This window comes from Vipera berus (assembly GCF_964194415.1).
Source record: "Vipera berus genome assembly, chromosome: 1".
In the NCBI taxonomy this organism is placed as follows: domain Eukaryota; kingdom Metazoa; phylum Chordata; class Lepidosauria; order Squamata; family Viperidae; genus Vipera; species Vipera berus.
In genome coordinates, this window is record NC_138202.1 from 355226094 (window position 1) to 355249693 (window position 23600).

At 45.0% G+C, this 23600-nt stretch overlaps 1 protein-coding gene across 2 annotated transcripts in view; it reads left to right on the plus strand.

Moving 5' to 3' along the window:
• Positions 1-23600, plus strand: part of VMP1 (vacuole membrane protein 1) — a 150556-nt gene that overhangs the window by 76189 nt on the left and 50767 nt on the right. For both annotated transcript variants that reach the window (XM_081346612.1, XM_081346613.1), the window contains one exon: positions 8682-8813. In XM_081346612.1, the coding sequence (XP_081202738.1) occupies positions 8682-8813 (132 nt within the window). The remainder of the gene's footprint in view (positions 1-8681; positions 8814-23600) is intronic.

A 23600-nucleotide genomic window follows, 5' to 3' on the forward strand; every position in this document is an offset into this window, starting at 1 on the left:
CTTTTATTAAGTCCCAAAGATGTGATTTTTTTTTCCTGCAAAACCTTGAGGCCTCAAAGTTGCCGGCTCTTTTTCTGTGGCTCCTAGGTTTTTTTAAATTACATTTATTTCTGTTTGCACTGGTTTGTAAAATAGTCTCTTAGCACCAAATCACAAGTGTGTGTGTGTGTGTGTGTGTGTGTGTGTGTGTGTGTGTGTGTGTCGGGGGTGGGGGAAGGGGTCCAAATTATCACAGCGCACAAGTCTGTAACTAGCTTGCACCTGCTTCTGATGTGCAGCTCCGCCCCGGTTTCAACTTTCATTTAACCTGTTTATGATCTGAAATTTTTTCTTTTTCTTTTAAACCCACGTAAGACTAGTAAGTGGTCAGATACCCTGATACCCTCCTTTCCCCCACTTGTCCCCTAGCCGTGTTGAAGCTTCCCCCTCCCCTGCACCATGCAACTTGGCTGGCTTGCTTTGAGTCACTCGGGGCCACTTCCTCCTAAGGGGACTGTTCTGCGGTGCATCTGCGCCTGGCTTGCGGGCTGTGTGGCCAATTTATGAAGATATGCTTGGATGGGCAAGGCTGCTTTTCGAGCAGGTGGTGCTTTACTTCTTGCCAATTCGGGGCATATCGTTTGCCTCCACATCTCTTAACATGGACATCTGCTTAGCCTTATCCTCCCCATCCTCTCAACCCTTTGAGGTAGACCAGGCTAAGGGACAGACCCCAGGGGGTTTCCCAAAATATGGCTTTCTTGTGGTCAGGTCTGTGAATGGAATCTTAAAAGTCTCCTCAAAGATTTGCTGCCACTTTGGAAGGACCACGAGGACAAGGCAGGGCTGAACTGAGTCTCTTTTCTCCTCTTGTTTTCCTTTCCCAGGACGGTGCAAACCATTGTCTCTCTCCCTCTTCCTTCCCAAGCCGCCTTCCTTGATAAAACCTTGGATTTTGCAAGTGGCCTCGCCAGGGATAATGGAAATTGGAGTCCTCTCCTATCCGGAGGGCATTTGGCTGCTTTTATTTATTTTTATTTATTATTTATTTTTATTTAGATTTATATACCGACCTTTTAAAATTAGAAGATCTCTTCTGTCTTATAGGCAGGGCAACCCGGCCCACCGCTTAGCTGATGTTGTCTGACTAGAATGAGCTTTAATTTTAGGGGGGACTCAGGGATGCTAAAAGGGCAGCTTACGAAGAAAATATTTCTAGCACAGGGGTGATCTGTGGAGTCCTTGATGCTCTCTGAGCTAGGTGGTAACATGAATAGAATAGAATAGAATAGAATAGAATAGAATACAATAGAATAGAATAGAATAGAATGAGGTAGAATAGAATAGAATAGAATAGAATAGAATAGAATAGAATAGAATAGAATAGAATAGAATAGAATAGAATAGAATAGAATAGAATAGAATGAGAGAATAGAATAGAATAGAATAATGAGGTAGAATAGAATAGAATAGAAATAGAATAGAATAGAATAGAATAGAATAGAATAGAATAGAATAGAATAGAATAGAATAGAATAGAACAGAATGAGGTAGAATAGAATAGAATAGAATAGAATAGAATAGAATAGAATAGAATAGAATAGAATAGAATAGAATAGAATGAGGTAGAATAGAATAGAATAGAATAGAATAGAATAGAATAGAATAGAATAGAAATAGAATAGAATAGAATAGAATAGAATAGAATAGAATAGAACAGAATGAGGTAGAATAGAATAGAATAGAATAGAATAGAATAGAATAGAATAGAATAGAATAGAATAGAATAGAATAGAATAGAATAGAATAGAATAGAATGAGAGAATAGAATAGAATAGAATAGAATAGAATAGAATAGAATAGAATAATGAGGTAGAATAGAATAGAATAGAATAGAATAGAATAGAATGAGGTAGAATAGAATAGAATAGAATAGAATAGAATAGAATAGAATAGAATAGAATAGAATAGAATAGAATAGAATAGAATAGAATGAGAGAATAGAATGAGATAGAATAGGAATAGGAATAGAATAGAATAGAATAGAATAGAATAGAATAGAATAGAATAGAATAGAATGAGATAGAATAGAATAGAATAGAATGAGGTAGAATACAATAGAATAGAATGGAATAGAATAATGGAATAGAATAGAATAGAATAGAATAGAATAGAATAGAATAGAATAGAATAGAATAGAATCTGAAAGGGACCTTGGAGGCCTTCTAGTCCAGCCCCCTGCTCAAGCAGGAGAACCTATACCATCTCTGACAAGTGACTGTCTAGTTTCTTCTTAAAAGCCTCCAGTGATGGAGCGCTCACGATTTCTGGAGGCAAGCTGTTCCACCGGCTAATTGCCCTCACTGTCAGGAAGTTTCTCCTTTGCTCTCTGTTGATACAGGTGGTCCTTGAGTGACGACCACAACTGAGCCCAAAATTTATGTTGTTAAGTGAGAAATTGGTAGTGTTTTGCTCCATTTTACGACTTTTCTCGCCACATTTGTTAATGTGAATCAGTGCAGTTCTTAAATTGGTACCACGGCGGATAAGTGAATCTGGCTTCCCCATTGACTTTGCTTGTCAGAAGGTCGCAAAAGGGGATCGGGTGACTCTGGGAACCTGGAACCGTCATAAATGTAAGTCAGCGGTCAAGCATCCGAGTAAACCACCTGACCACAGGGATGCTGCAACGGTTGTAAGTGTGAGAAAGGATCATAAGTCACTTTTTTCAGGGTCGTTGTAACTTTGAACTGAAAGAACTGTTTGTAAGTTGAGGACTACCTGTATACTAGTGCAGGGGTCCCCAACCCCTGGTCTGTGGACCGGTACTGGGCCACGGTATGCCAATAACTGGTCCACACAAACAAGCAAAGCCCCATCCGTGGGATGCAGGCAGCACACAAAACCACGCCCCCTCCAATCCACGGAAAACCTCTCTCCATGTAACTGGTCCCTGGTGCCCAAAAGGTTGGGGGCCTCTGATCTAGGAAATCCCTGTTACCAGATGTGCCTCTTAAATGATTAATTTCCAGCCGGATCTTCAGGGAAACCACCCAGTTTGCCAATACAGGTATTCCTCAACTTACAGCCATTTGGCTCAGTGGTGGTTCCAAGTTACAGCGGCACTGCAGAAAGTGACTGAGGAACGTTTTGCACACTTACGAACGACCGTGCAGCGTCCCCAGAGTCACGTGATCAAAATTCAGACATTTGGCAATTGACTCACATTTACGACGGTTGCAGAGTCCCCGGGGTCACCTGATTCCCTCTTGGCAACCTTCTGACAAGCAAAGTCAGTGGAGAAAGCAGATCCACTTAACGACCAGGTTACTAATTTAATAACTGCAGTGATTCACTTAACAAATGTGGCAAGAACAGTCGTGAAATGGGGCACAACTCAACAAATTTCTCATTTAACATCCGCGGGATGCAGGCAGCACACAAAACCATGCCCCCTCCAATCCGCGGAAAAATCTCTCTCTGTGTAACCTGTCCCTGGTGCCCCAAAAGGTTGGGGACCTCTGTTCTAGTGGCTTGCCCCATCAGTGTATGGTGGGAGAATGTTTCTTCCTTGGTGGTTCCTTGATTAGGATATTATGTTCTCTGTCTACATATCAGCTCTATATATCAGGGCTATATATCAGTCTATACATCGGCCCTGTCACTGGCTGAGGCATTCTGGGAGTTGAAGTCCACAAGTCTTAAATTGGCCGAGCGTGAAGACCCCTGGCCTTAAGGAGATGTTTGTGGAGATGCTCAGTCCTCCAGGTCCTGCTTGTCCCAAAGGTGCTTTTCAAAAGGCAACCGGACTTTCTCGTTTTTGTTTTCTGTGAAAACGTTTCGCTTCTCATCCGAGAAGGTTCTCGGATGAGAAGCGAAAGGTTTTCAAGGGAAAAAAAAAACCCCAAGGCAGTCTAGTTAGCTTTTGAAAAGCACCTGTGGGACAGCCTAAAGCAGCGATGGAGAACCTTTTAGAGACCAAATACCCAAACTGCAATCCAAAACCCACTTAGGTATCATCGGGTGCCGGTGGGTGTAGCCCATTGGGTGGGCGTGGCCCATTGGGTGGGCGTGGCTGTGGTGGTAACGGCAGACTGGGTGGGACTAAAAAATTCAATCAGTCAATTCCAACTTTGCGAGATCTTTTTTTTTTTCCCCTGCGAGAAGTTGATTGAACCTTTTTTTGTTTTTTGCACACGGCGGCGGAGGCCTAAAGCGAAAAGGTTTTATAAAATCCAGCTGAAGGCCTAGGACTGGGGCGATGGCGCACATGCGCACAGAGAGGGCTCTGTGTGCTCGCCACCGCAGGCCTAAAGAGATATTTTTCATGGCCCAGAGAACTTTGTCTCCCCCTCCCCCCCTCCCAGACTCTTGAACCATCCTTGCCCCTCCTTTTTATTTATTTTTATTTATTTTTATTTTTATTACATTTATATCCCGCCCTTCTCCGAAGACTCAGGGCGGCTTACAAGCTTAGCAGTAGCCTTCATTCTATGTATATGCCTGCTTGTTAGGGCTTTCCACACCCCCCAAGCGGCATTATTACAAAGTCAGCTTAATTGCCCCCAACAATCTGGGTCCTCATTTTACCTACCTCGGAAGGATGGAAGGCTGAGTCAACCTTGAGCCTGGTGGGATGCGAACCTGCACTAATTGCAGGCAGCTGGTGTTACTTAAGGAGGCATCAGCCCACTGCTCCACCAAGGCTCTTGAATGACCTTCTCATTCAAACAGGAATTTCCACCTTTCAGACCCAAAGACTTTCTCCGTGTGACACCTCACCCCCCCCATGCGGGTTGTAACGAGAAGATAAATGCCACCAGGATGTTTGTGGTGGCAAGCATTTTTGAACAGCAAGACAGAGAGAGAGAGGGGCGAGTGTGTGTGTGTGTGTGTGTGTGTGTGTGTGTGTGTGTGTGTGTATCAAAATAGCCCTGACAAACACAAAAGGAGCCACAATGGTCCTCCAGCAGCTGCCAAGAAAACAAAAAGGAACTCAACAGCTAAAGAGCAGCTTGAAAAGGGAGACCTATATAAAAGAACGGGTCACTGGGCTGCAGCTGGAAGGAGGAAGGCACCTGCCCCGTGGTGGTGGTGGTGGTGGCCGAGGAGGTGCGTCCCTCCTCTGGACAGCTGTCCACATTGTTTGCTACACCTTTCCTGCGATTTAAATGCACTGCTTGGATCCAGGCCAAGCTTCCTGTTCCGTTAACCTTTGATTAGCCAGATGGCCTGTGCTGATTTTTTTTCTTTTTTTCTTTTTTCTTTTTTTTTTTTGCCTCTAGGTCACACCTCCAGGGTTGTGGGTTTGACCGCTGGGGTGACCTGGGCAAAAAAAAAAAAGAAGAAGAATAAAAATAATTGTTTCTCCCACCTGGCAGAAGTAAAGTTGCAGCTTGGCTGGGGATAATTTCCTGTTGTTCCTGATCTCAGCAATCTGATTCAGACCTTGTCTCGAGTCCAGATGTTTGGGGTTGGAGTTGGGAGTCCATTTGGATGGTTGCAATATAGAATGTAGAATAACAGATTTGGAAGGGACCTCCAGCGATGAAGCCTCTACAACCTCTGGAGGCAAGCTGTTCCACTGGTTAAGTGTTCTCCCTGTTCTCCTTAATTCCAGGTTGCTTCTCTCCTTGATGAGTTTCCATCCATTGCTTCTTCTCCGGCTTTCAGGGGCTTTGGAGAAGAGCTTGACTCCCTCTTCTTTGGGGCATCCTCTGAGATACTGGAACGCTGCTATCATGCCACCCCTTATCCTTCTCTTCATTAAACTAGACATACCCAATACCAGCAACTGTTCTTTGTATGTTTTTAGCCTCCAGTCCCCAAATCATCTTTGCTGCTGTTCCAAGTGTGGCTGTACCAATGCCTTATAAAATGGTGTTAACACTTCACCTGATCTTGATTCTATCCCTCTATTAATGCACCCTAGCACTGTGTTGGCTTTTTTGGCAGCTGCAGCACACGGCTGGCTCCTATTTAAGGGATTGTCCACTAGGACTCCGAGATCCCTCTCACAGTTGCTACTATTGAGCAACGTACCCCCTATTACTATACCTGTGCATTTGGTTTTTCTTGCCTAAATGTAGAACCTTACTTTTTTCACCATTGAATTTCATTTTGTTAGATAGCGCCCAGTGTTCAAGTCTGTCCAGATCCTCCTGTATCTTAAGCCTATCTTCTGGAGTGTTGGCTATTCCTGGCAGCTTGGTGCTGTCTGCAAATTTGATGAGTTCCCCATCTATCCCCTCGTCCAAATCGTTGATGAAGATGTTGAAGAGTACTGGGCTGGCTGGGGAATTCTGGGAGTTGAAGTTGCTACGGTTGAGAAAGACTGTTTTAGACCGCAAAGACCAATACTTGGATGATGGCTTTTGCCGCGGATATTGGCTGTGTCTGCAAAACAGCAGTTGGTGACGGATGAATCGCAGGGACCGGGCTCCTGTGTTCAGGCTTTACTCCTAAAGTTGGAATTTGCTTAAATGCTGCATTCGCTTAATTGAATTTCATGGGCTTGTAGTCAACTTCCGATGAGATCACGGTACGGTCGGTCAATCACACAGAGCTCAGGAGAGAAAATGGCAAGACGCGAAGATGATAAACAGGACCGGTTTTATTGAAACATCTGAAAGACCTCCGTTTCTAACCTAATCATCCCTTTTTTCAGGGTGCTAAAAATATACTGGTTTTTATTTGCACAATCTAAACCTTTGCTGATTTCGGTAGCAGAAATAAGCGGTGCCGGTCCTAGAATGTCTCTCTTATAACTGGATTTTGTTTCTTTCCTAGTAATTAATCAAGTCTTAACTTTCCCATGGCGGTGAAGCAATTGTGCAGCTCCAAACATAATGCTTACTGCTTCACAGGTCGTCCTCAATTTACAGCCATTCGATTAGTGACCATTTTAAATTACAGCGGCGCTGAAAAAAGTGACTTTTGACCCTTTTTCACACTTAACGACCGTTGCAGCATGCCCATGGTCACGTGATCAACACATACAGAAGCTTGGCAACGGACTCATATTTATGACAGTCGCAGTGTCCTGGGGTGTGTGTGTGTCACATGATCCCCTTTTGTGACCTTCTGACAAGCAAAGTCAATGGGGAAGCCAGATTCACTTAACAACCATGTTACGGTCGACTCAGCCTTCCATCCTTCTGAGGTCGGTTAAATGAGGACCCAGATTTTGGGGGGCAAATATGCTGACTCTGTAAACTGCTTAGAGAGGGCTGTAAAAAGCACTGTGAAGCGGTATATAATTCTAAGTGCCATTGCTATTGCTACTGACTCAACAACTGTTGTGATGTCAAGGATTACACGTGCATAAGAGTTCTTGTAAAAGGCCCAAGATTGAAAATTAACACGGCTTCCTTGTGGTCGGTAGAAATCTACAGTTTGCCTTCTGTGGAGGCCTTGCTAAATCTGGGAGGTTTTTTGTTTTGTTTTGTTTTGTTTTGTGGGGAGGGGGATCAACCCTAGATCATCTGAACCCACCCTGGCTGTCCTGTTGCTTGTAGAGGGCAGCAAAGCCAATAATGAGCTACAGGTAGTCCTAGACTCATAACTACAATTGAGAATTTCCATTGCCAAGCAAGGAGATACTTAAGTAAAGGTTCACTTTACAATGCCTTGGTAAGGCCATACTTGCAATACTGCGTCCAGTTTTGGTCACCACGATGTAAAAAAGATGTTGAGACTCTAGAAAAAAGAGTGCAGAGAAGAGCAACAAAGAGGATCAGGGGACTGGAGGCTAAAACATATAAAGAACAGTTGCTGGAATTGTGCTAGTCTGGTTTAATGAAGAGAAGGACGAGCGGGGACATGATAGCAGTGCTCCAATATCTCAGAAACTGGATTGGATGTTTCAGACAACCTTTTGTCTGAAATGGTATAGGTTCTCCTGCTTGAGCAGAGGGCTGGACTAGAAGACCTCCAAGGTTCCTTCCAGCTCCTATTCTATTCTGTTCTGTTCTGTTCTGTTCTGTTCTGTTCTGTTCTGTTCTATTCTATTCTATTCTATTCTATTCTATTCTACCTCATTATTCTATTCTATTCTATTCTATTCTATTCTATTCTATTCTATTCTATTCTATTCTATTCTATTCTACCTCATTATTCTATTCTATTCTATTCTATTCTATTCTATTCTATTCTATTCTATTCTATTCTATTCTATTCTACCTCATTATTCTATTCTATTCTATGCTATTCTATGCTATTCTATGCTATTCTACCTCATTATTCTATGCTATTCTATGCTATGCTATTCTATTCTACCTCATTATTCTATGCTATGCTATGCTATCCTATGCTATGCTATCCTATCCTATCATTATTCTATTCCATTCACCCAATTTTACCTTTTTTGCCATGGTTGTTAAGCGATTTCCTGCAGATGTTAAGTGAATCATACGGTTGCTAAGTGAATATGGCTTCCTCCATTGACTTAGCATGTCAGGAGCCAGCTACAATTAGCAGTCACAGGACCCTGGGATGCTGCAATGGATGTAAAACAAAAGCACTGTTGCCAAGTACCCAAATTTTGATCCCGTGACCTTGGGAATGCTACAGGGGTTGTAAGTGTGAGGACCGTTTGGCTGTATATCATTTGGCTGTATTCCCAGTTCGGAGGAAAGATTATTCAGGGAAGAAAATGAGGATTTTCTTTGACGCCCTCCTGTCTCCTGCACTTTCTCCTCCAGGGTGCTGGAACAGCCATTGGGGAGCTGCCTCCGTACTTCATGGCCAGAGCAGCCCGACTGTCCGGAGCCGAGCCAGACGACGAGGAGTACCAGGAATTTGAGGAGATGCTAGAACACACACAGGGTGCACAGGTAAGGAATCCACGGTACAAAAGCACGCCACGGACAGCGCGATGGCAGTGGTTCCTGGTGCGCCCTGACACACCACATTATTATTGCACCTTTAACGTATCAATCAATGCATTAATCAGAGTAGAGCTGGAAGGGACCTTGGAGGTCTTCTAGTCCAGGGCTTTTCAACCAGTGGTACGGGTACCACCTGTGGTACATGGGCACCTGGCAGGTGGTACGCGGCCATCCTAGAAAAGTGGTAGCAGGGGAGGGGAATGAGCTGAACCGATGGCAGCACTGCACAAGCCTGAGCGAGAGATGGCTGGAGCTGCCGGGCTGCCAGGACTCAGCGACCAGGCTCCAGATGCTTGGCAACTGATTCATATTTATGACGGTCACAGTGTCCCAGGGTCATGTGAAGTGACCAAAACCTGCTGCAACCACCCAGCAGAGGTGGGGGGATAAAAACCAAACACCCCCCCACCCCACCCCCACTGCCAATCCTCAACAGAAATGCTCACAACAATGAAAACCTCGGACAGGAGGAAGAGCGCCGCCAGGCGGGCAGGCAGGCGTCTTGCTCGGCTGTGGCTTGGGGGGCACCTTTTTCAGTGCCATTGTAACTTCAAACAGTCACTAAGCGAACTGTTGTAAGTCGAGGACTTCCTGTACTTCATCACTTTTTTTTCCTTTTTTTTGTCATCAAGTTTTTGACACCTTGCTAGGTGACTGTTGGTCCTCGGATGTTGCCATATCCTAAAAGTGGTACAATGGGTGAAAAGGTTGAAAAGCCCTGGACTAGTCCAACCCCCTGCTCGGACAGGAAACCCTATACCAGAGGTCCCCAACCTTTTGGGCACCAGGGACCAGTTCCATTTTTATGTTGTTGTTGTGGTTGTTGTTATATGAGAGTCAGTCAGGCAGTGGTTAAGGTGTTAGTGGCCACAGAGGGACTTGGGTGAGAACTGAGAAGCCACACAATCTCCCTGGAGGACTTTGCGGTAGTGACCTCAACCTGGGGACCTTGAGCTGGTGACTGTCCACCTGGGGGATTTTGGACCACTGACCTCAACCTGGAGGACTTTGAACCATTGACCTCTACCTGCAGGACTTTGGACCAGTGACCTCAACCTGGGGACTTTGGGCCATTGACCCTCAACCTGGGGACCTTGGGCTGGTGATTGTCCACCTGGGAGATTTTGGACCACTGACCTCAACCTGGAGGACTTTGGACCATTGACCTCTACTTGCAGGATTTTGGACCAGTGACCTCTACCTACAGGACTTTGGACCAGTGAGCTCAGCCTGGGGACTTTAGGCCATTGAACCTCAACCTGGGGACCTTGGGCTGGTGACTGTCCATCTGGGGGATTTTGGACCACTGACCTCAACATGCAGGACTTTGGGCTGGTGACCGTCCACCGGGGGTGAGCTCACTTTGGACCCGTGAGTCACAGCTCCAGAACCAGGCAGGATAGTGGAGAAGAATTGCTACATGCACTTGGAATAGTTTCAGGTTCTATTCTCCCCTAAGCCCTCAAATCGTCCCAAAGAATGTTGGCCCAGTCGATCTGTTTCGGTCCCAGATCCCGTGAAAGAGTTGGACCAGGAATGAGGAGACCCAGGTGGACGTTCTACTTTAGCCACAGAGGCTCCTTGCGGGACCCTGGGCCAGCGCCTCCCTCTCAGCCACAGAAGCGGTGTGGGGTGGTGGGAAGGAACCAGATTAGGAGGGGGAGATTCTGGTTTTCTTTCCCCCTTCAGCCTGAGGGATATTTGGCCGGTGATTCTCTTGGCTTAGGACCAGGGGCCTTCAAACTTGGCCCTTTTATGACTTGTGGACTTCAACTCCCAGAATTCCTCAGCTGGGCACGCTGGCTGAGGAATTCTGGGAGTTGAAGTCCACAAGTCATAAAAGGGCCAAATTTGAAGGCCCCTGCATGTGGAGTGCAACTCCCAGAATTCCTCATCCAGATACGCTGGCTGAGGAATTCTGGGAGTTGAAGTCCACAAGTCACAAAAGGGCCAAGACCTCAGACCAATATTTTCTCACCCTCGGCAACTTCAAGACATGTGGACTACAACTCCCAAAATCCCTCAGCCAGCCTTGGGAATTGGAAGTCCACACGTCTTCAGTGGGTTTCAACTGGCTTAGTCTGTAGGTCTGTCTTGTGGTGGAAGTGGTAAAAATGACTGGCCAATAAATTTAAATTAATGCATAATCATCATCATAATTGCCCTGAGGAATGGAGACTAATAACGAAGTGCACGTTGGCGGATAGGACCCAGAGCTGGGTTATGTTGACTCCGATTGTCTACCAATCTTGATGTGCTCTTTTTTTTGGTGGGGTGGGGGGGAATTGTGTTCTTGATTTCCTGCTGTCTCTGGAGAGAATTAGACTTTACTGGAAGCCACCAGAGATCTGTGGGCCAGCCACGTGCATTAATCCCCCAGGAATGAAAGTTTGCACGTGGATCCAGAGGAAAGGGATCCAGAGGCAGCCCCAGAAGCAGCCTGGCGTCATTATTCTCGGGTTGGCTCCTGGGCGGCTGTGCTTTGGCTGGCCATTGCTCTGTGTGGGGCAGTCAAGGCCCTTCTCGTTGTTTACTCCTTCCCTGTTCTCTGCAGACCTCTCCCTTGATGAAGCAGAAATGTTGAAAGGGGTTATGGCATATCCTAAACTTCAAAGGGACTGAAGATTGCAGAGCAAGTTGTTTATACAGGGAGCCTGAATTTACTTGCTTGCTTACCCACCCTTCCTTCCTTCCTTCCTTCCTTCCTTCCTTCCTTCCTTCCTTCCTTCCTTCCTTCCTTCCTTCCTTCTTTCCTTCCTTCCTTCCTTCCTTCCTTCCGTCCTTCCTTCCTTCCTTCTTTCCTTCCTTCCTTCCTTCTTTCCTTCCTTCCTTCCGTCCTTCCTTCCTTCCTTCCTTCTTTCCTTCCTTCTTTCCTTCCTTCCTTCCTTCCTTCCTTCTTTCCTTCCTTCTTTCCATCCTTCCTTCTTTCCTTCCTTCCTTCCTTCCTTCCTTCTTTCCTTCCTTCCTTCCTTCCTTCCTTCCTTCCTTCCTTCTTTCCTCCCTCCCTCCCTCCCTCCCTCCCTTTTTTCTTTCTTCTCTATCTCTCCAACTTTCACTTCTTCCTCACTTCCCATTCTTTCTCTCTCTCTCTTCTTTCTTTCTTGTTTCTTTCTTTCCTTTTTCCTCTCTCTCTCTTTCACACTTTTTCGCTTCTTCCTCTCTTCCCTCTTTCTTTCGTTCCTTCCTTCCTCATCCCTCCCTCCCTCCCTCCCTTTTTTCTTTCTTCTCTATCTCTCCAACTTTCACTTCTTCCTCACTTCCCATTCTTTCTTTCTCTCTCTCTCTCTTCTTTCTTTCTTGTTTCTTTCTTTCCTTTTTCCTCTCTCTCTCTCTTCTTCCTCTCTTCCCTCTCCTCTTTCTTTCCTTCCTTCCTTCTTCTCTTCTCTCTCCCTTCTTTCTCCCCACTAGTTCTCGTTCTCTCTCTCACACACACTTTTTTGCTCCTTCCTTCCTTCCTTCCTTCCTTCCTTCCTTCCTTCCTTCCTTCCTTCCTTCCTTCCTTCCTTCCTTCTTCTCTTCCCTCTCCCTTTTTTCTCTTCTTTCTCCCCCCCCTCTCTTTCTCCTGTGAACATTTTGCTGATTGTGGTTAGTCTGGCCGTCACATGGTTTCTTTGAAAATTCCCCCTCCCCTCCATTTCCAGTAAACTGTTTGAACAGAGATGACTCAGTATGAAACCAGCTTCCCTGTAACCACAGGACTTGTCAAAAGAATTTGTCAACGTGGACTGGGGTTGGGGAGGGGGGACTCTGTGTGTGTGTGTGTGTGTGTGTGTGTGTGTTTCTCACATTCAACTTCAGCTTCTGTCTCTTTGGGTTAATAATTACATCATGCGTTCCTAGGAATCACTTCCTGTCAAGGAGAAATGGATGGGCAGTATTTGTAATGGGTTAAATGTCATTTAAAATGACGAACTCTGAAGTTAAGAGGACGCCAGAGAAGAAACTCTTGGAAAGGTTTTCAGACTTGTGCATTTGTGGAAACTTGCTTTCTCCTCCCCCCACCCCCCCTTTGGAACGGAGCTTTGCTTCCGTCTTTGTGGGTCACCCCAACAAAGAACACAAAGTCCATTGGCCACACCCTACCTACTTTTACTTTTAAAATCTTCAAGGGTGATAGGTGAACGGTTGGAAAAATGGAACGGTTTAGCAGGCGGAGCTCCCAGCTGATGGACTTGGCGGAAGCAATGCTATGTTTCTGGGCAAATTGATTGTATTTATTCATTTATTTATATGAATCCTCCCCCCCCCCTGCCGCCGCTGCCGCCTTTCTACCTGGAACAATCGAGGCAGTAAACCCACTGTAAACTCTCATAAAATAACAAAAGGAGTCCTTAAATACTATTTAAAGGATAAAGGGTATTCTAAATAGCATTGGGATAAAAAAAAATGCAGTAGCAATAAAATTCTTTAACTGGATTCATCACCAGAGGCAGGCTTTAAGGACAGCAAATAATCATCATAATAAAAGAAAAGACAAGTAATTTTGAGAAGATTGGCAAATTTCCTACTAGGCTTTGGGGCGATTGTTCTGTAATTGTTGGTTAGGTTTTTAGCCTCTTGTGCTATGACTTTTATGTGCTAACTTAGCTGGTAGGTTCCTCCAACTGAACTGGAATGATTAAAAAGGCATGAATTTATCTTCTTCCTTTAATAATGGAAGAACATTGGGAACCAGAAGCCCTGGGAGAAATTTGCAACAAGAAGGGGCATGCCGGCGAAAATGAAATGAAAGGAAATGAAAACAGCCATTCAGCCAATTTCTTGTCTCTGGTGGGGTTGACATCCCACTTTTAGCATTGCATGTTAGGTGTTCCCTAGCCAATGGAGGCTCTTTCAGTAAGCCACGATTGAAGCAAGCATCAGAGTTTGAGTCCCGTTCTGCCAAGCCATTTTTCAGTGGGTTGCTCTATTTTATTGAGTGACTCCCGGCTGAGATCCATTTGGGAGGCCACGCTCGCCAGCCAGGAGGATGATCCAGCAGTGTTCACCGTCTGGATGTGTCTGTGCCGGCACGTGGGTGGCTGTGCCGTTGCACAACCCAGCTACGGCAAGCGTGCTGGGCACCTGGAACGAGTTACGTGCTTCGTTGGGATCCTGATTAGTTCAGAATCACATGCTGGATGTTCTTGGGCTGTATGTAATCCTTCCCACAGCCAAAGCTTCTGATTCTCACTCAGTCTAAAAAGCTACTCCAGTTGGCTTCTGAAATCTTTCTACACACACACACACACACACACACACACACACACACACACACACACAGAGGCAAATGCTTCAGAGCCTCTCCCCATCGCCAGACAGGATGACTTTGTTGCTTATTCCTTGCTGGCCTGCGGTGGCTTTTCTTAAAATAGTTTGCAAGCTGGCATCACCAAGGCGGCGTTTGGAAAGACGATGGGGAAGGAGGGACCATGTCGGAGGAACAGGAAGTGTCCTTCTGGGCTGCTCCCCTTCCCTTCCCTTCCCTGATTTGGACCCAAGGCTTGAATTTTCCCCATCATCCCTCCCTTCACACTGTTCCTTCGTTTTCCTTCTTTTCTTTATTGTTCACTCTCAATGGGTGGCCACCAGATGAACTGTCTGCATGTTGTACATTCCAGACTCCTGAGGGCATTCTTTTTATTTTTGCTAAAACAGGCTTGGGTGGATCTGTCTTAACCCTTTCACCCATCGGGCCAAGAGAGGAGATCAGCTTGCCTGACTTTGTCTTCTAGATTAATGGGGGGGGGGGAAAGACCAGGGGTGATATGATGGCAGGGTTCCAACATCTCGGGCTACCACGAAGAAAAGCGAGTCAAGCTGTTCTCCAAAGCGCCTGAAGGCAGGACGAGAAGCAACGGATGGAAACTAATCAAGGAGAGAAGCAACCTAGAACTGAGGAGAAACTGAGGAATTTATCAAAGAGAAGTCCAATCTGGAACTTAGGAGAAATTTCCTGACAGTTAGAACAATTAACCAGTGGAACCACCTGCCTCCAGAAGTGGTCAATGCTCCAACACTGGAAGTTTTTAAGAAGAGAAAGGACAGCCATTTGTCTGAAATGGTATAGGGTTTCCTGCCGGAGCAGGGGGTTGGACTAGATGACCTCCAAGGTCCCTTCCAACTCTGTTATTCTATATTCTATTCTAAAAGCCTAGGACTGGGGTGATGGCGCACATGCCCACAGAGAGGGCTCTGCGTGCCACCTGTGGCACGCATGCCATAGGTTTGCCACCATGGCAAATTTCTGCATCGGCAAATCAGTCTTTAAGACAGGGGTCCCCAACCTCTGGGCCATGGACCAGTACTGGTCTGCAGCCTGTTGTGAACCGGGCTGCACAAGCAGTAGGTGAGTAAGTGAAACTTTATCTGCACATGCATGGGATCTAGATCAGATATGTCAAACACAAGGCCCAGGGGCCGGATTCGGCCTGCGAAGTGGTTTCATGTGGCCTGTGAAGACATCCTGGAAACAGTGAGGGAACGGCCCCCACTGCCTTGGCTCTGGCCCAGAGACCCTCCTCCTGCCAGAGACCCTCAGATCTGTCCCACTCCTGCCCAGGCCCCCATAGGCACCCTTGATGCGAACGATGTAGAGCTGGCCACACCCACCCAGTAGGCCATACGTACTCTAGCCACGCCTACCCAGTAGGCCACGCCCACCCTGGCCATACCCACCCGGCCCCCTGAGGGCAACCGCAATGCTGATGCGGCCCTCAATGAAATTGAGTTTGACACCCCTGATCTAGATCATTGTTTAATTAGTAAAACCCAAAATCATAAGTATCATTTTTTTCCCACCTCGAGCACAAAGTCCAGAAGAGGTTTCCAAGTAGAAACAAAAGTACTTAATGTTCTTTCTTTTTTTTCTTTTTCTTTTTAATTAGCACAGTCAATTTGGCCATCTCTGCTAATTTCATCAGCTTTTGTAGCCATCCGTCTACGATAGGAGTCGGGGCACCCTTCCACTTTTGTGCATAAGAGATGAATGGCTGTAAGTTGAGGGTTACCCGTACATAAGTTCAGTTCAGCTTCAGCCAAAACAGTGGAGTAAAAAAACTGAACAAGGTAATAATGGAGGCAATAATTGAAGTTAAGCCATCCATCCGCTGGTCCAAACTCCCGTCATAAAGATAATTTGATTTCAAGTTAAGCCGGCATAATTCTCTGGCCTACTTGGGCAGCCGCTGGAATCTCATTCTCCAGAGTTGCAGCTTCTGTGTGTCTCAGGCCATCTTTTCAAGATTTATCAGGGAAAGTTCTTTATTTGAAGTGCTTTATCTTGTCCTTATCAGTCAAAAGCATCCCCCCCATCAGATCAATAACTAACTAAAAACCCTCATGCACTTACAAGTATAAGCCTGTTAAGGGCAGAGCATAAAAGGAGAAGGGAAGAGGAAAGAGAATGTAAAAGGAAGGCCTCTTGTTCTCAAAAAATCCCCGGGGAGTTTTTTTTTCTAACGAGTATTGTAGCTGGAGCAGAACAGAACAAAATTTACGGCAGTCTTGTTGAACAGAAGTTATTCTTTTTTTATTCTTTTTTTTTTAAAAAAAACCCTCTTAGTCAGGGGTCTTCAAACTTGGCCCTTTTATGACTTGTGGACTTCAACTCCCAGAATTCCTCAGCCAGCTTTGCTGGCTGAGGAATTCTGGGAGCTGAAGTCCACAAGTCATAAAAGGGCCAAGTTTGAAGACCCCTGCTCTTAGTTGTAGATTTTATAAAATTGAGTTTGTATTGTTTTTTTGTTTTTTTTTTTACTCTTCAATGTGGTTTTAAGTCGTACGGGTAGTCCTTGACTTACGAGCACAATTGAGCCCCAAATTTCCGTTGCTAGTCAAGAACAGGCGTTGAGTTGAGTTTTGCCCCGTTGTACGACCTTTCTTCGCCGCGGATGTTAAGGGAATCACAGCAATTGTTAAGTCAGTAACAGGATGGTTTAAGAAGTCCCCCATTGACTTTTGCTTGTCAGAAGGCCGTCAAATGTGATCACATAATCCTGGGATACTGTGTAACCGTCATAAAGGCACCCCAGTTACCAAAGCATCCAAATTTAACAACAGCCTTGGTGGAGCAGTGGGCTAATGCCTCCTTAAGTAACACCAGCTGCCTGCAATTAGTGCAGGTTCGCATCCCACCAGGCTCAAGGTTGACTCAGCCTTCCATCCTTCCGAGGTAGGTAAAATGAGGACCCAGATTGTTGGGGGCAATTAAGCTGACTTTGTAATAATGCCGCTTGGGGTGTGTGAAAGCCCTAATAAGCAGGCATATACATAGAATGAAGGCTACTGCTAAGCTTGTAAGCCGCCCTGAGTCTTCGGAGAAGGGCGGGATATAAATGGAATTAAAATAAATAAAAATTGATCACGTGACCACGGGGATGCTGCAGCGGTCATAACAATGGGTCATAAGTCAGTTTTTTCAGTGCCGTTGTAACTTTCAATTTTTAAATGAATGGTTGTAAGTTGAGGACTACCTGTGTTACTGGTTTTGTAGTAGGTATTTTTTTATTGTAAACCAGCCAGATTCACGCAGATGAGATGGGCAGCTACATAAATCAAACTAAGCAATAAATGGACTGGAGGCTAAAACATATAAGGAACGGTTGCTGGAATTGGGTATGTCTACTTTAATAAAGAGAAGGATGAGGGGGGGGCATGATAGCAGTCTTCCAGTATCTCAGAGGTTGCCCCCAAAGAAGAGGCAGTCAAGCTATCCTCCAGAGCGCCTGAAGTCAGGACAAGAAGCAACGGATGGAAACTGATCAAGGAGAGAAGCAACCTAGAAATAAGGAGAAATATCCTGACAGAACAATTAACAATTAACCAGTGGACGTTTTGTGTGCTCCAACCCTGGAAGTTTTAAGAAGAGATTGGACAACCGTTTGTCTGAAATGATATAGGTTTCCTTGCCTGAGCGGGGGTTGGACTAGAAGACCTCCAAGGTCCCCTTCCAACTCTGTTATTCTATTTTCTATTCTAAATAAAATTCCCATGATTCTGTTCTGCAGGGCAGTTAGAACAGAAGGCTGTCAAACCAATTGCCAGTGACCATCGTGTGCCCTCCTGACATTCGTTTTGTGGAGACGTTCCCTCCTTCCTTCCCACCCATCTTTCTTTCTTTCTTTCTTTCTTTCTTTCTTTCTTTCTTTCTTTCTTTCTTTCTTTCTTTCTTTCTTTCTTTCTTTCTTTCTTTCCTTCCTTCCTTCCTTCCTTCCTTCCTTCCTTCCTTCCTTCCTTCCTTCCTTCCTTCTTTCTTTCTTTCTTTCTTTCTTTCTTTCTTTCTTTCTTTCTTTCTTTCTTTCTTTCTTTCTCATTCCCAAGTGCTGAAAAATTCACATTACGGTCTGCATGTGAGGTCCACCAGTACAAATTCAAGAAGTGCAAATTGCCTAAGTGAGAAGAGGGGGGGAAACACAGGCTATCCGTCCTTCTCTTTCAGCCATTCCAAATGTTGCAGCCCTGAAAGCCTGCAGATGTGTTAATTTATTTCTGCAATTATAAAAGCGCCCAGTTTTGTTCTTCCTACTGGCTCAGTCTTTAAATTCCCAGGCCAAGTTCCTCGCTCTCTTCCTTTGAAATCCTGCTGGTAAGTGATCCCAGCATGTGTGATGAGTGTGCGTGCGTGCGCTCGCGCGTGTGAGTCACGTTGTCAGCCGAGCATCTGTCTTTTTCACTGACTTTTTTCCCAGCCAACCTGCGAGCCATGAGTTAACAGGCGAGACGGTTGGTGGTAGAACTGCTGAGTAATGGATGTGTAAGCCCTGTGTTCTTCCTCTTCCCCTCCCCATCCTTAGACTGCTCAGGCCATCGGCCAAATACATAATGTTCCCTTTAAAACACTCACACACCTGTTGGCCCGGTGTAAAAGAAAAGGCAAGGCAAACTACAGGTATTGTGTTACTTTTGTTAGGCAGATCTACAAAGCAGGAAGTGAAACTCTTGGCTGAGTGACATATACGCCCCTGTTAAAAAAGGGTATAAATTTTAATTTCTTTGGGGCCTTTTTCCTCCCCTCTCCATGATTAAGGCTTTGGACATTTGGCCTTCATTTGAGAGGTACGTTTTTTTTATCCAGATCAGAAGTGGAAGGGCTTTTCCCAAGTTTTTTGGCTCAAAATAAGTTGCCATCGATTTTCACATTCACACAGTGACCTGAGAGTAAAGCCTGCTGAAATCAATGGGACTTGTTTTTGGTCCAGCATTGCTAAAAAAGAGAATCCTGCAATATCCTTCCTTCCTTCCTTCCTTCCTTCCTTCCTTCCTTCCTTTCTCTCTCTCTCTTTCTCCCTTTCTTTCTTTCTTTCTTTCTTTCTTTCTTTCTTTCTTTCTTTCTTTCTTTCTTTCTTCTTTCTTTCTTTCTTTCTTTCTTTCTTTCTTTCTTTCTTTCTTTCTTTCTTTCTTTCTTTCTTTCTTTCTTTCTTTCTTTCTTTCTTTCTTCCTTGACTTACAACAGTTCATTTAGTGACAGTTCGAAGTTACAATGACACTGAGAAAAGTGACTTATGACTGTTTGTCACACTTGCGACCATTGCAACATCCCCATGGCCATGTAATCCAAATTTGAATGCTTCGCCGGCTGCAGTGTCCCGGGGTCATGTGATCCCTTTTGCGACCTTCTGAGAAGCAAAGTCAATGGGGAAGCCAAATTCACTTAACAACTGGGTTACCCTCTTAACAACTGCAAGGACACACTTAACAACCGAGGCATGAAAGGTCATAAAATGGGGCAAAACTCAGTTAACAAATTTCTCACACAACAACAGAAATGTTGGGCTCAATTGTGGTTGTAAGTCGAGGACTACCTGTATTTGTAAAATGTATTGACCACCCAATTTACAGTGGAGTAACTTTGTAGAGTTGAGGTCCATGGAAGAGCCAGTTTGGTCTAATGATTAAGGCACCAGGCTAGAAACCAGGAGACAGTGACTTAGGCTCGAAACCCAGTTGGGTGACTTTGGGACCAATTACTAGGAGACGGTGAGTTCTAGTCCCGCCTTAGGCACAAAAGCCAACTGGGTGACTTTGGGGCCAATTACTAGGAGATGGTGAGTTCTACTCCCGCCTTAGGCACAAAAGCCAGCTGGGTGACTTTGGGGCCAATTACTAGGAAATGGTGAGTTCTAATCCCTCCTTAGGCACAAAAGCCAGCTGGGTGACTTTGGGGCCAATTACTAGGAGATGGTGAGTTCTAATCCCTCCTTAGGCACAAAAGCCAGCTGGGTGACTTTGGGGCCAATTACTAAGAGACGGTGAGTTCTAGTCCCTCCTTAGGCACGAAAGCCAGCTGGGTGACTTTGGGGCCAATTACTAGGAGACGGTGAGTTCTAATTCCGCCTTAGGCATGAAAGCCAGCTGGGTGACTTTGGGGCCAATTACTGGAGACAGTGAGTTCTAGTTCCGCCTTAGACACGAAAGCCAGCTGCGTGACTTTGGGCCAATTACTAGGAGACAGTGAGTTCTAGTCCCGCCTCAGGCATGAAAGCCAGCTGGGTGACTTTGGGGCCAATTACTAGGAGACAGTGAGTTCTAGTCCCGCCTCAGGCATGAAAGCCAGCTGGGTGACTTTGGGGCCAATTACTAGGAGACGGTGAGTTCTAGTCCCACCTTAGCCATAAAAGCTGACAGGATCTTTGGACCAGTCCCTCTCTCTCAGCCCAGCCCACCTCACAGGGTTGTTGTTGTTGTGGGGAAAATAAGAGGAGGAAGCATCATTAAGTATGTTCGCTGCCTTGGGTTATTTATAAAAAATAATAAAAGTGGGATTAAAAAAATCTAATAATAATAAAGCATAAGGAGATGTAGACTCGCTTTTTTTTTGCCCTTGCCTTGCTGGATCTGCATGAGCCACAAAACACTCTCCTTTGGCACTCCACAAATCGTGCAGCTGCAGATTACCAGGGGATATTAGTCACAATAGAGCAATGTTGTCTTTCAGACAAGCCGGGGCCGTGCCCAGCTTGACAGAAGAACCAGGGTTGAAATCTCAAGGTGGAACAATCAAGATATAATTCATAGAGAAAAGGTCTGGTGTAGAGACCAGATTGCTGGGGAAAGTAGCCAAATAAAAGGGGAGTGCCTGGTTTAAGGCAACCCTGACAAGACGGAGTGGCTGTGCGTACCGGCATCTCGGGATATTCAGAATATCCCACCCCTCATTATGGGGGGTGAGTCATTACCTCCTGTAGATAGGGCTCGCAACTTGGGAGTCCTCCTAGACTCACAACTCTCCTTAGAAGATCATATTGTAGCTGTGACTAGGGGGGCGTTCGCCCAGGTTCGCCTGGTGCGCCAGTTGCGGCCCTATCTAGACCGGGATGCCTTGCGCACGGTCACTCATGCGCTCGTGACCTCTCGTCTTGATTACTGCAACGCTCTCTACATGGGGCTACCCTTGAAGACCACTCGGAGGCTCCAACTGGTACAGAATGCAGCCGCGAGAGTTGTATTGGGAGTTTCCCGATACTCCCGTGTTACACCTTTGCTCCGCGAGCTGCATTGGTTGCCAGTTGTCTTCCGGGTGAGGTTCAAGGTGTTGGTAATGACCTACAAAGCCCTCCATGGCATGGGTCCAGAATACCTTGGGGAGCACCTGCAGCCGGCGTCAACTTCCCTCCGCCCAGTACGCTCCCACAGAGAGGGCCTCCTCAGGGTGCCACCGGTCAAAGAATGCCGACTGGTGGCCCCCAGGGGGAGAGCGTTCTCTGTGGGTGCACCGGATTTATGGAACCATCTTCCGGTTGAGCTCCGGATGGCGCCCGATCTCCGTTCCTTCCGGCGCGACCTTAAAACCCATCTCTTTAAACAAGCGGGCCTGGCCTGATGGGACGGGGTGGGATTTTTATTAATGACTTCAATTTTAAATTTGTATTATTTATGGGCATTGTTTAATCATGTTTTAATAATTTTAATTTTAATTTTTGTATCTAATTTTTATGTATTGCCCTGTTCACCGCCCTGAGTCTCTTGAGAGAAGGGCGGTATATAAATTAAATTAATAAATAAATAATAAATAAATAAAAGCAGGTATTTTCATCCATTCCCATTTGTCCAAAATTGTCGAAATTTCCTTGAAAGAGATTGGTTTAATTTGAAATATATGTATTTAATACAGTCATAAATACGAGTCAGTTGCCAGGCGTCTGAATTTGGATCGCGTGACCCTGGGGATGATGTAACAGTTGTAAGTGTGAAAAACGGTCATAAATTGCTTTTTTTTTTTGTAACTTCAGACGGTTGTAAATTGAGGACTACCTGTATAGGACCAGATTTTCCTTTGCAATGGCTTCTTCTTTGTAGCGGGAGCGGTTTGAGGAAATACATGGATTCTTTAGAACGGGGTTCCTCAACCTTGGCAACTTTTAAGACTTGTGGACTTCAGCTCCCAGAATTCCTCAGCCAGCAAAGCTTTGCTGGCTGAGGAATTCTGGGAGTTGAAGTCCACAAGTCTTAAAGTTGCCAAGGTTGAGGACCCCTGCTTTATAACATGAGGTAAAAATCACCATATTGCAGATTTGGGGAGACTGATGACGTTGGTAGCTGGTTCTCAAATTTTTGAAAACAGGTTTAAAAAGTTCAAATGTTAACTGTACTTAAAAAAACCAACACTTTATTTCTAGTCTAACAAATAAAAAAAAACGGGGTCCCAAGAATCGTGAATAGAAAGAGAAAATGGCAGGTTGTGGAAAAATGAGTTGCAAAAATGAGCAGAGTTGTTTCACGTGGGGGTGTTATTACAGAGAAAGAACAGCAAAAATGGAAAATTAGATTTTTTTTCCCTAAGCTCTAGGAGGCAGTGACAAGAATCCAAAAAGAAGCATGTGGAAGTAGAAGTAAAAGAGCTAGATACAGGGATTATTTTTTCCCCCCATTGTGTTCTTTCATTGATTTCCAATCTGGTTGGAAGACACCTTCATGTCCAAACCAAACGACCGTATTGTATTTTCCCCCCAAATAAGACCCAACCAGAAAATAAATCCTAGTGTGATTTTTCAGGATGATTGTAGTATTGCCCTACTCCAAAAATAATAATAATCGTCAGCCAGACGGAAGCATTTAGTACGTCCGTTGCAACACACGATGGATGAATTGAATTATAATATAATAAAGGCATCACCTGAAAATAAGCCCTAATGTGTCTTTTGGAGCAAAAATTAATATACGACCCGGTCTTACTTTTGGGGAAACGTGGTATTTTAGCTTTCTTTAAAGTAAAAGCTCTTCTCCAAAAGATTCCTTTCTTAACAAATATACTTCGTCCATGTCTTCCCCTCCTCCGATATTCTTCTTACATAGGATTTGATGCATGCGAACTTCACTGACTCATATAAATTTTATTTGAGTTCCCATATGTATTTTGTCAAATTTGTGAAGCCACCCAAACCCATAAAAACTCCTGATGTCGAGATTGAGAAGGCTACTCTTGAGGCATAAACTTTGAGGAACTCAAGTGTTCTTCATCTCTTACGTGCTATGGTGGCTCTGTTATACAGAATACAAAATAACGAGTTGGAAGGGGCCTCGGAGGTACTCTAGTCCAACTTCCTGTCCAGGCAAGAGACCCTGTGTTGTTAATTGAGACATCTGTTAAGTGAATTTTGCCCCATTTTATGACTTTTCTTGCCTCAGTTATTAAGTGAATCACTGCAGTTGATCAGATAGTAGCTGAATCTGGCTTCCCCACTGACTTTGCTTGTCAGAAGGTCACAAAAAGTGATTCCATGACCTTGGGACACAGCAATGGTCATAAATATGAAC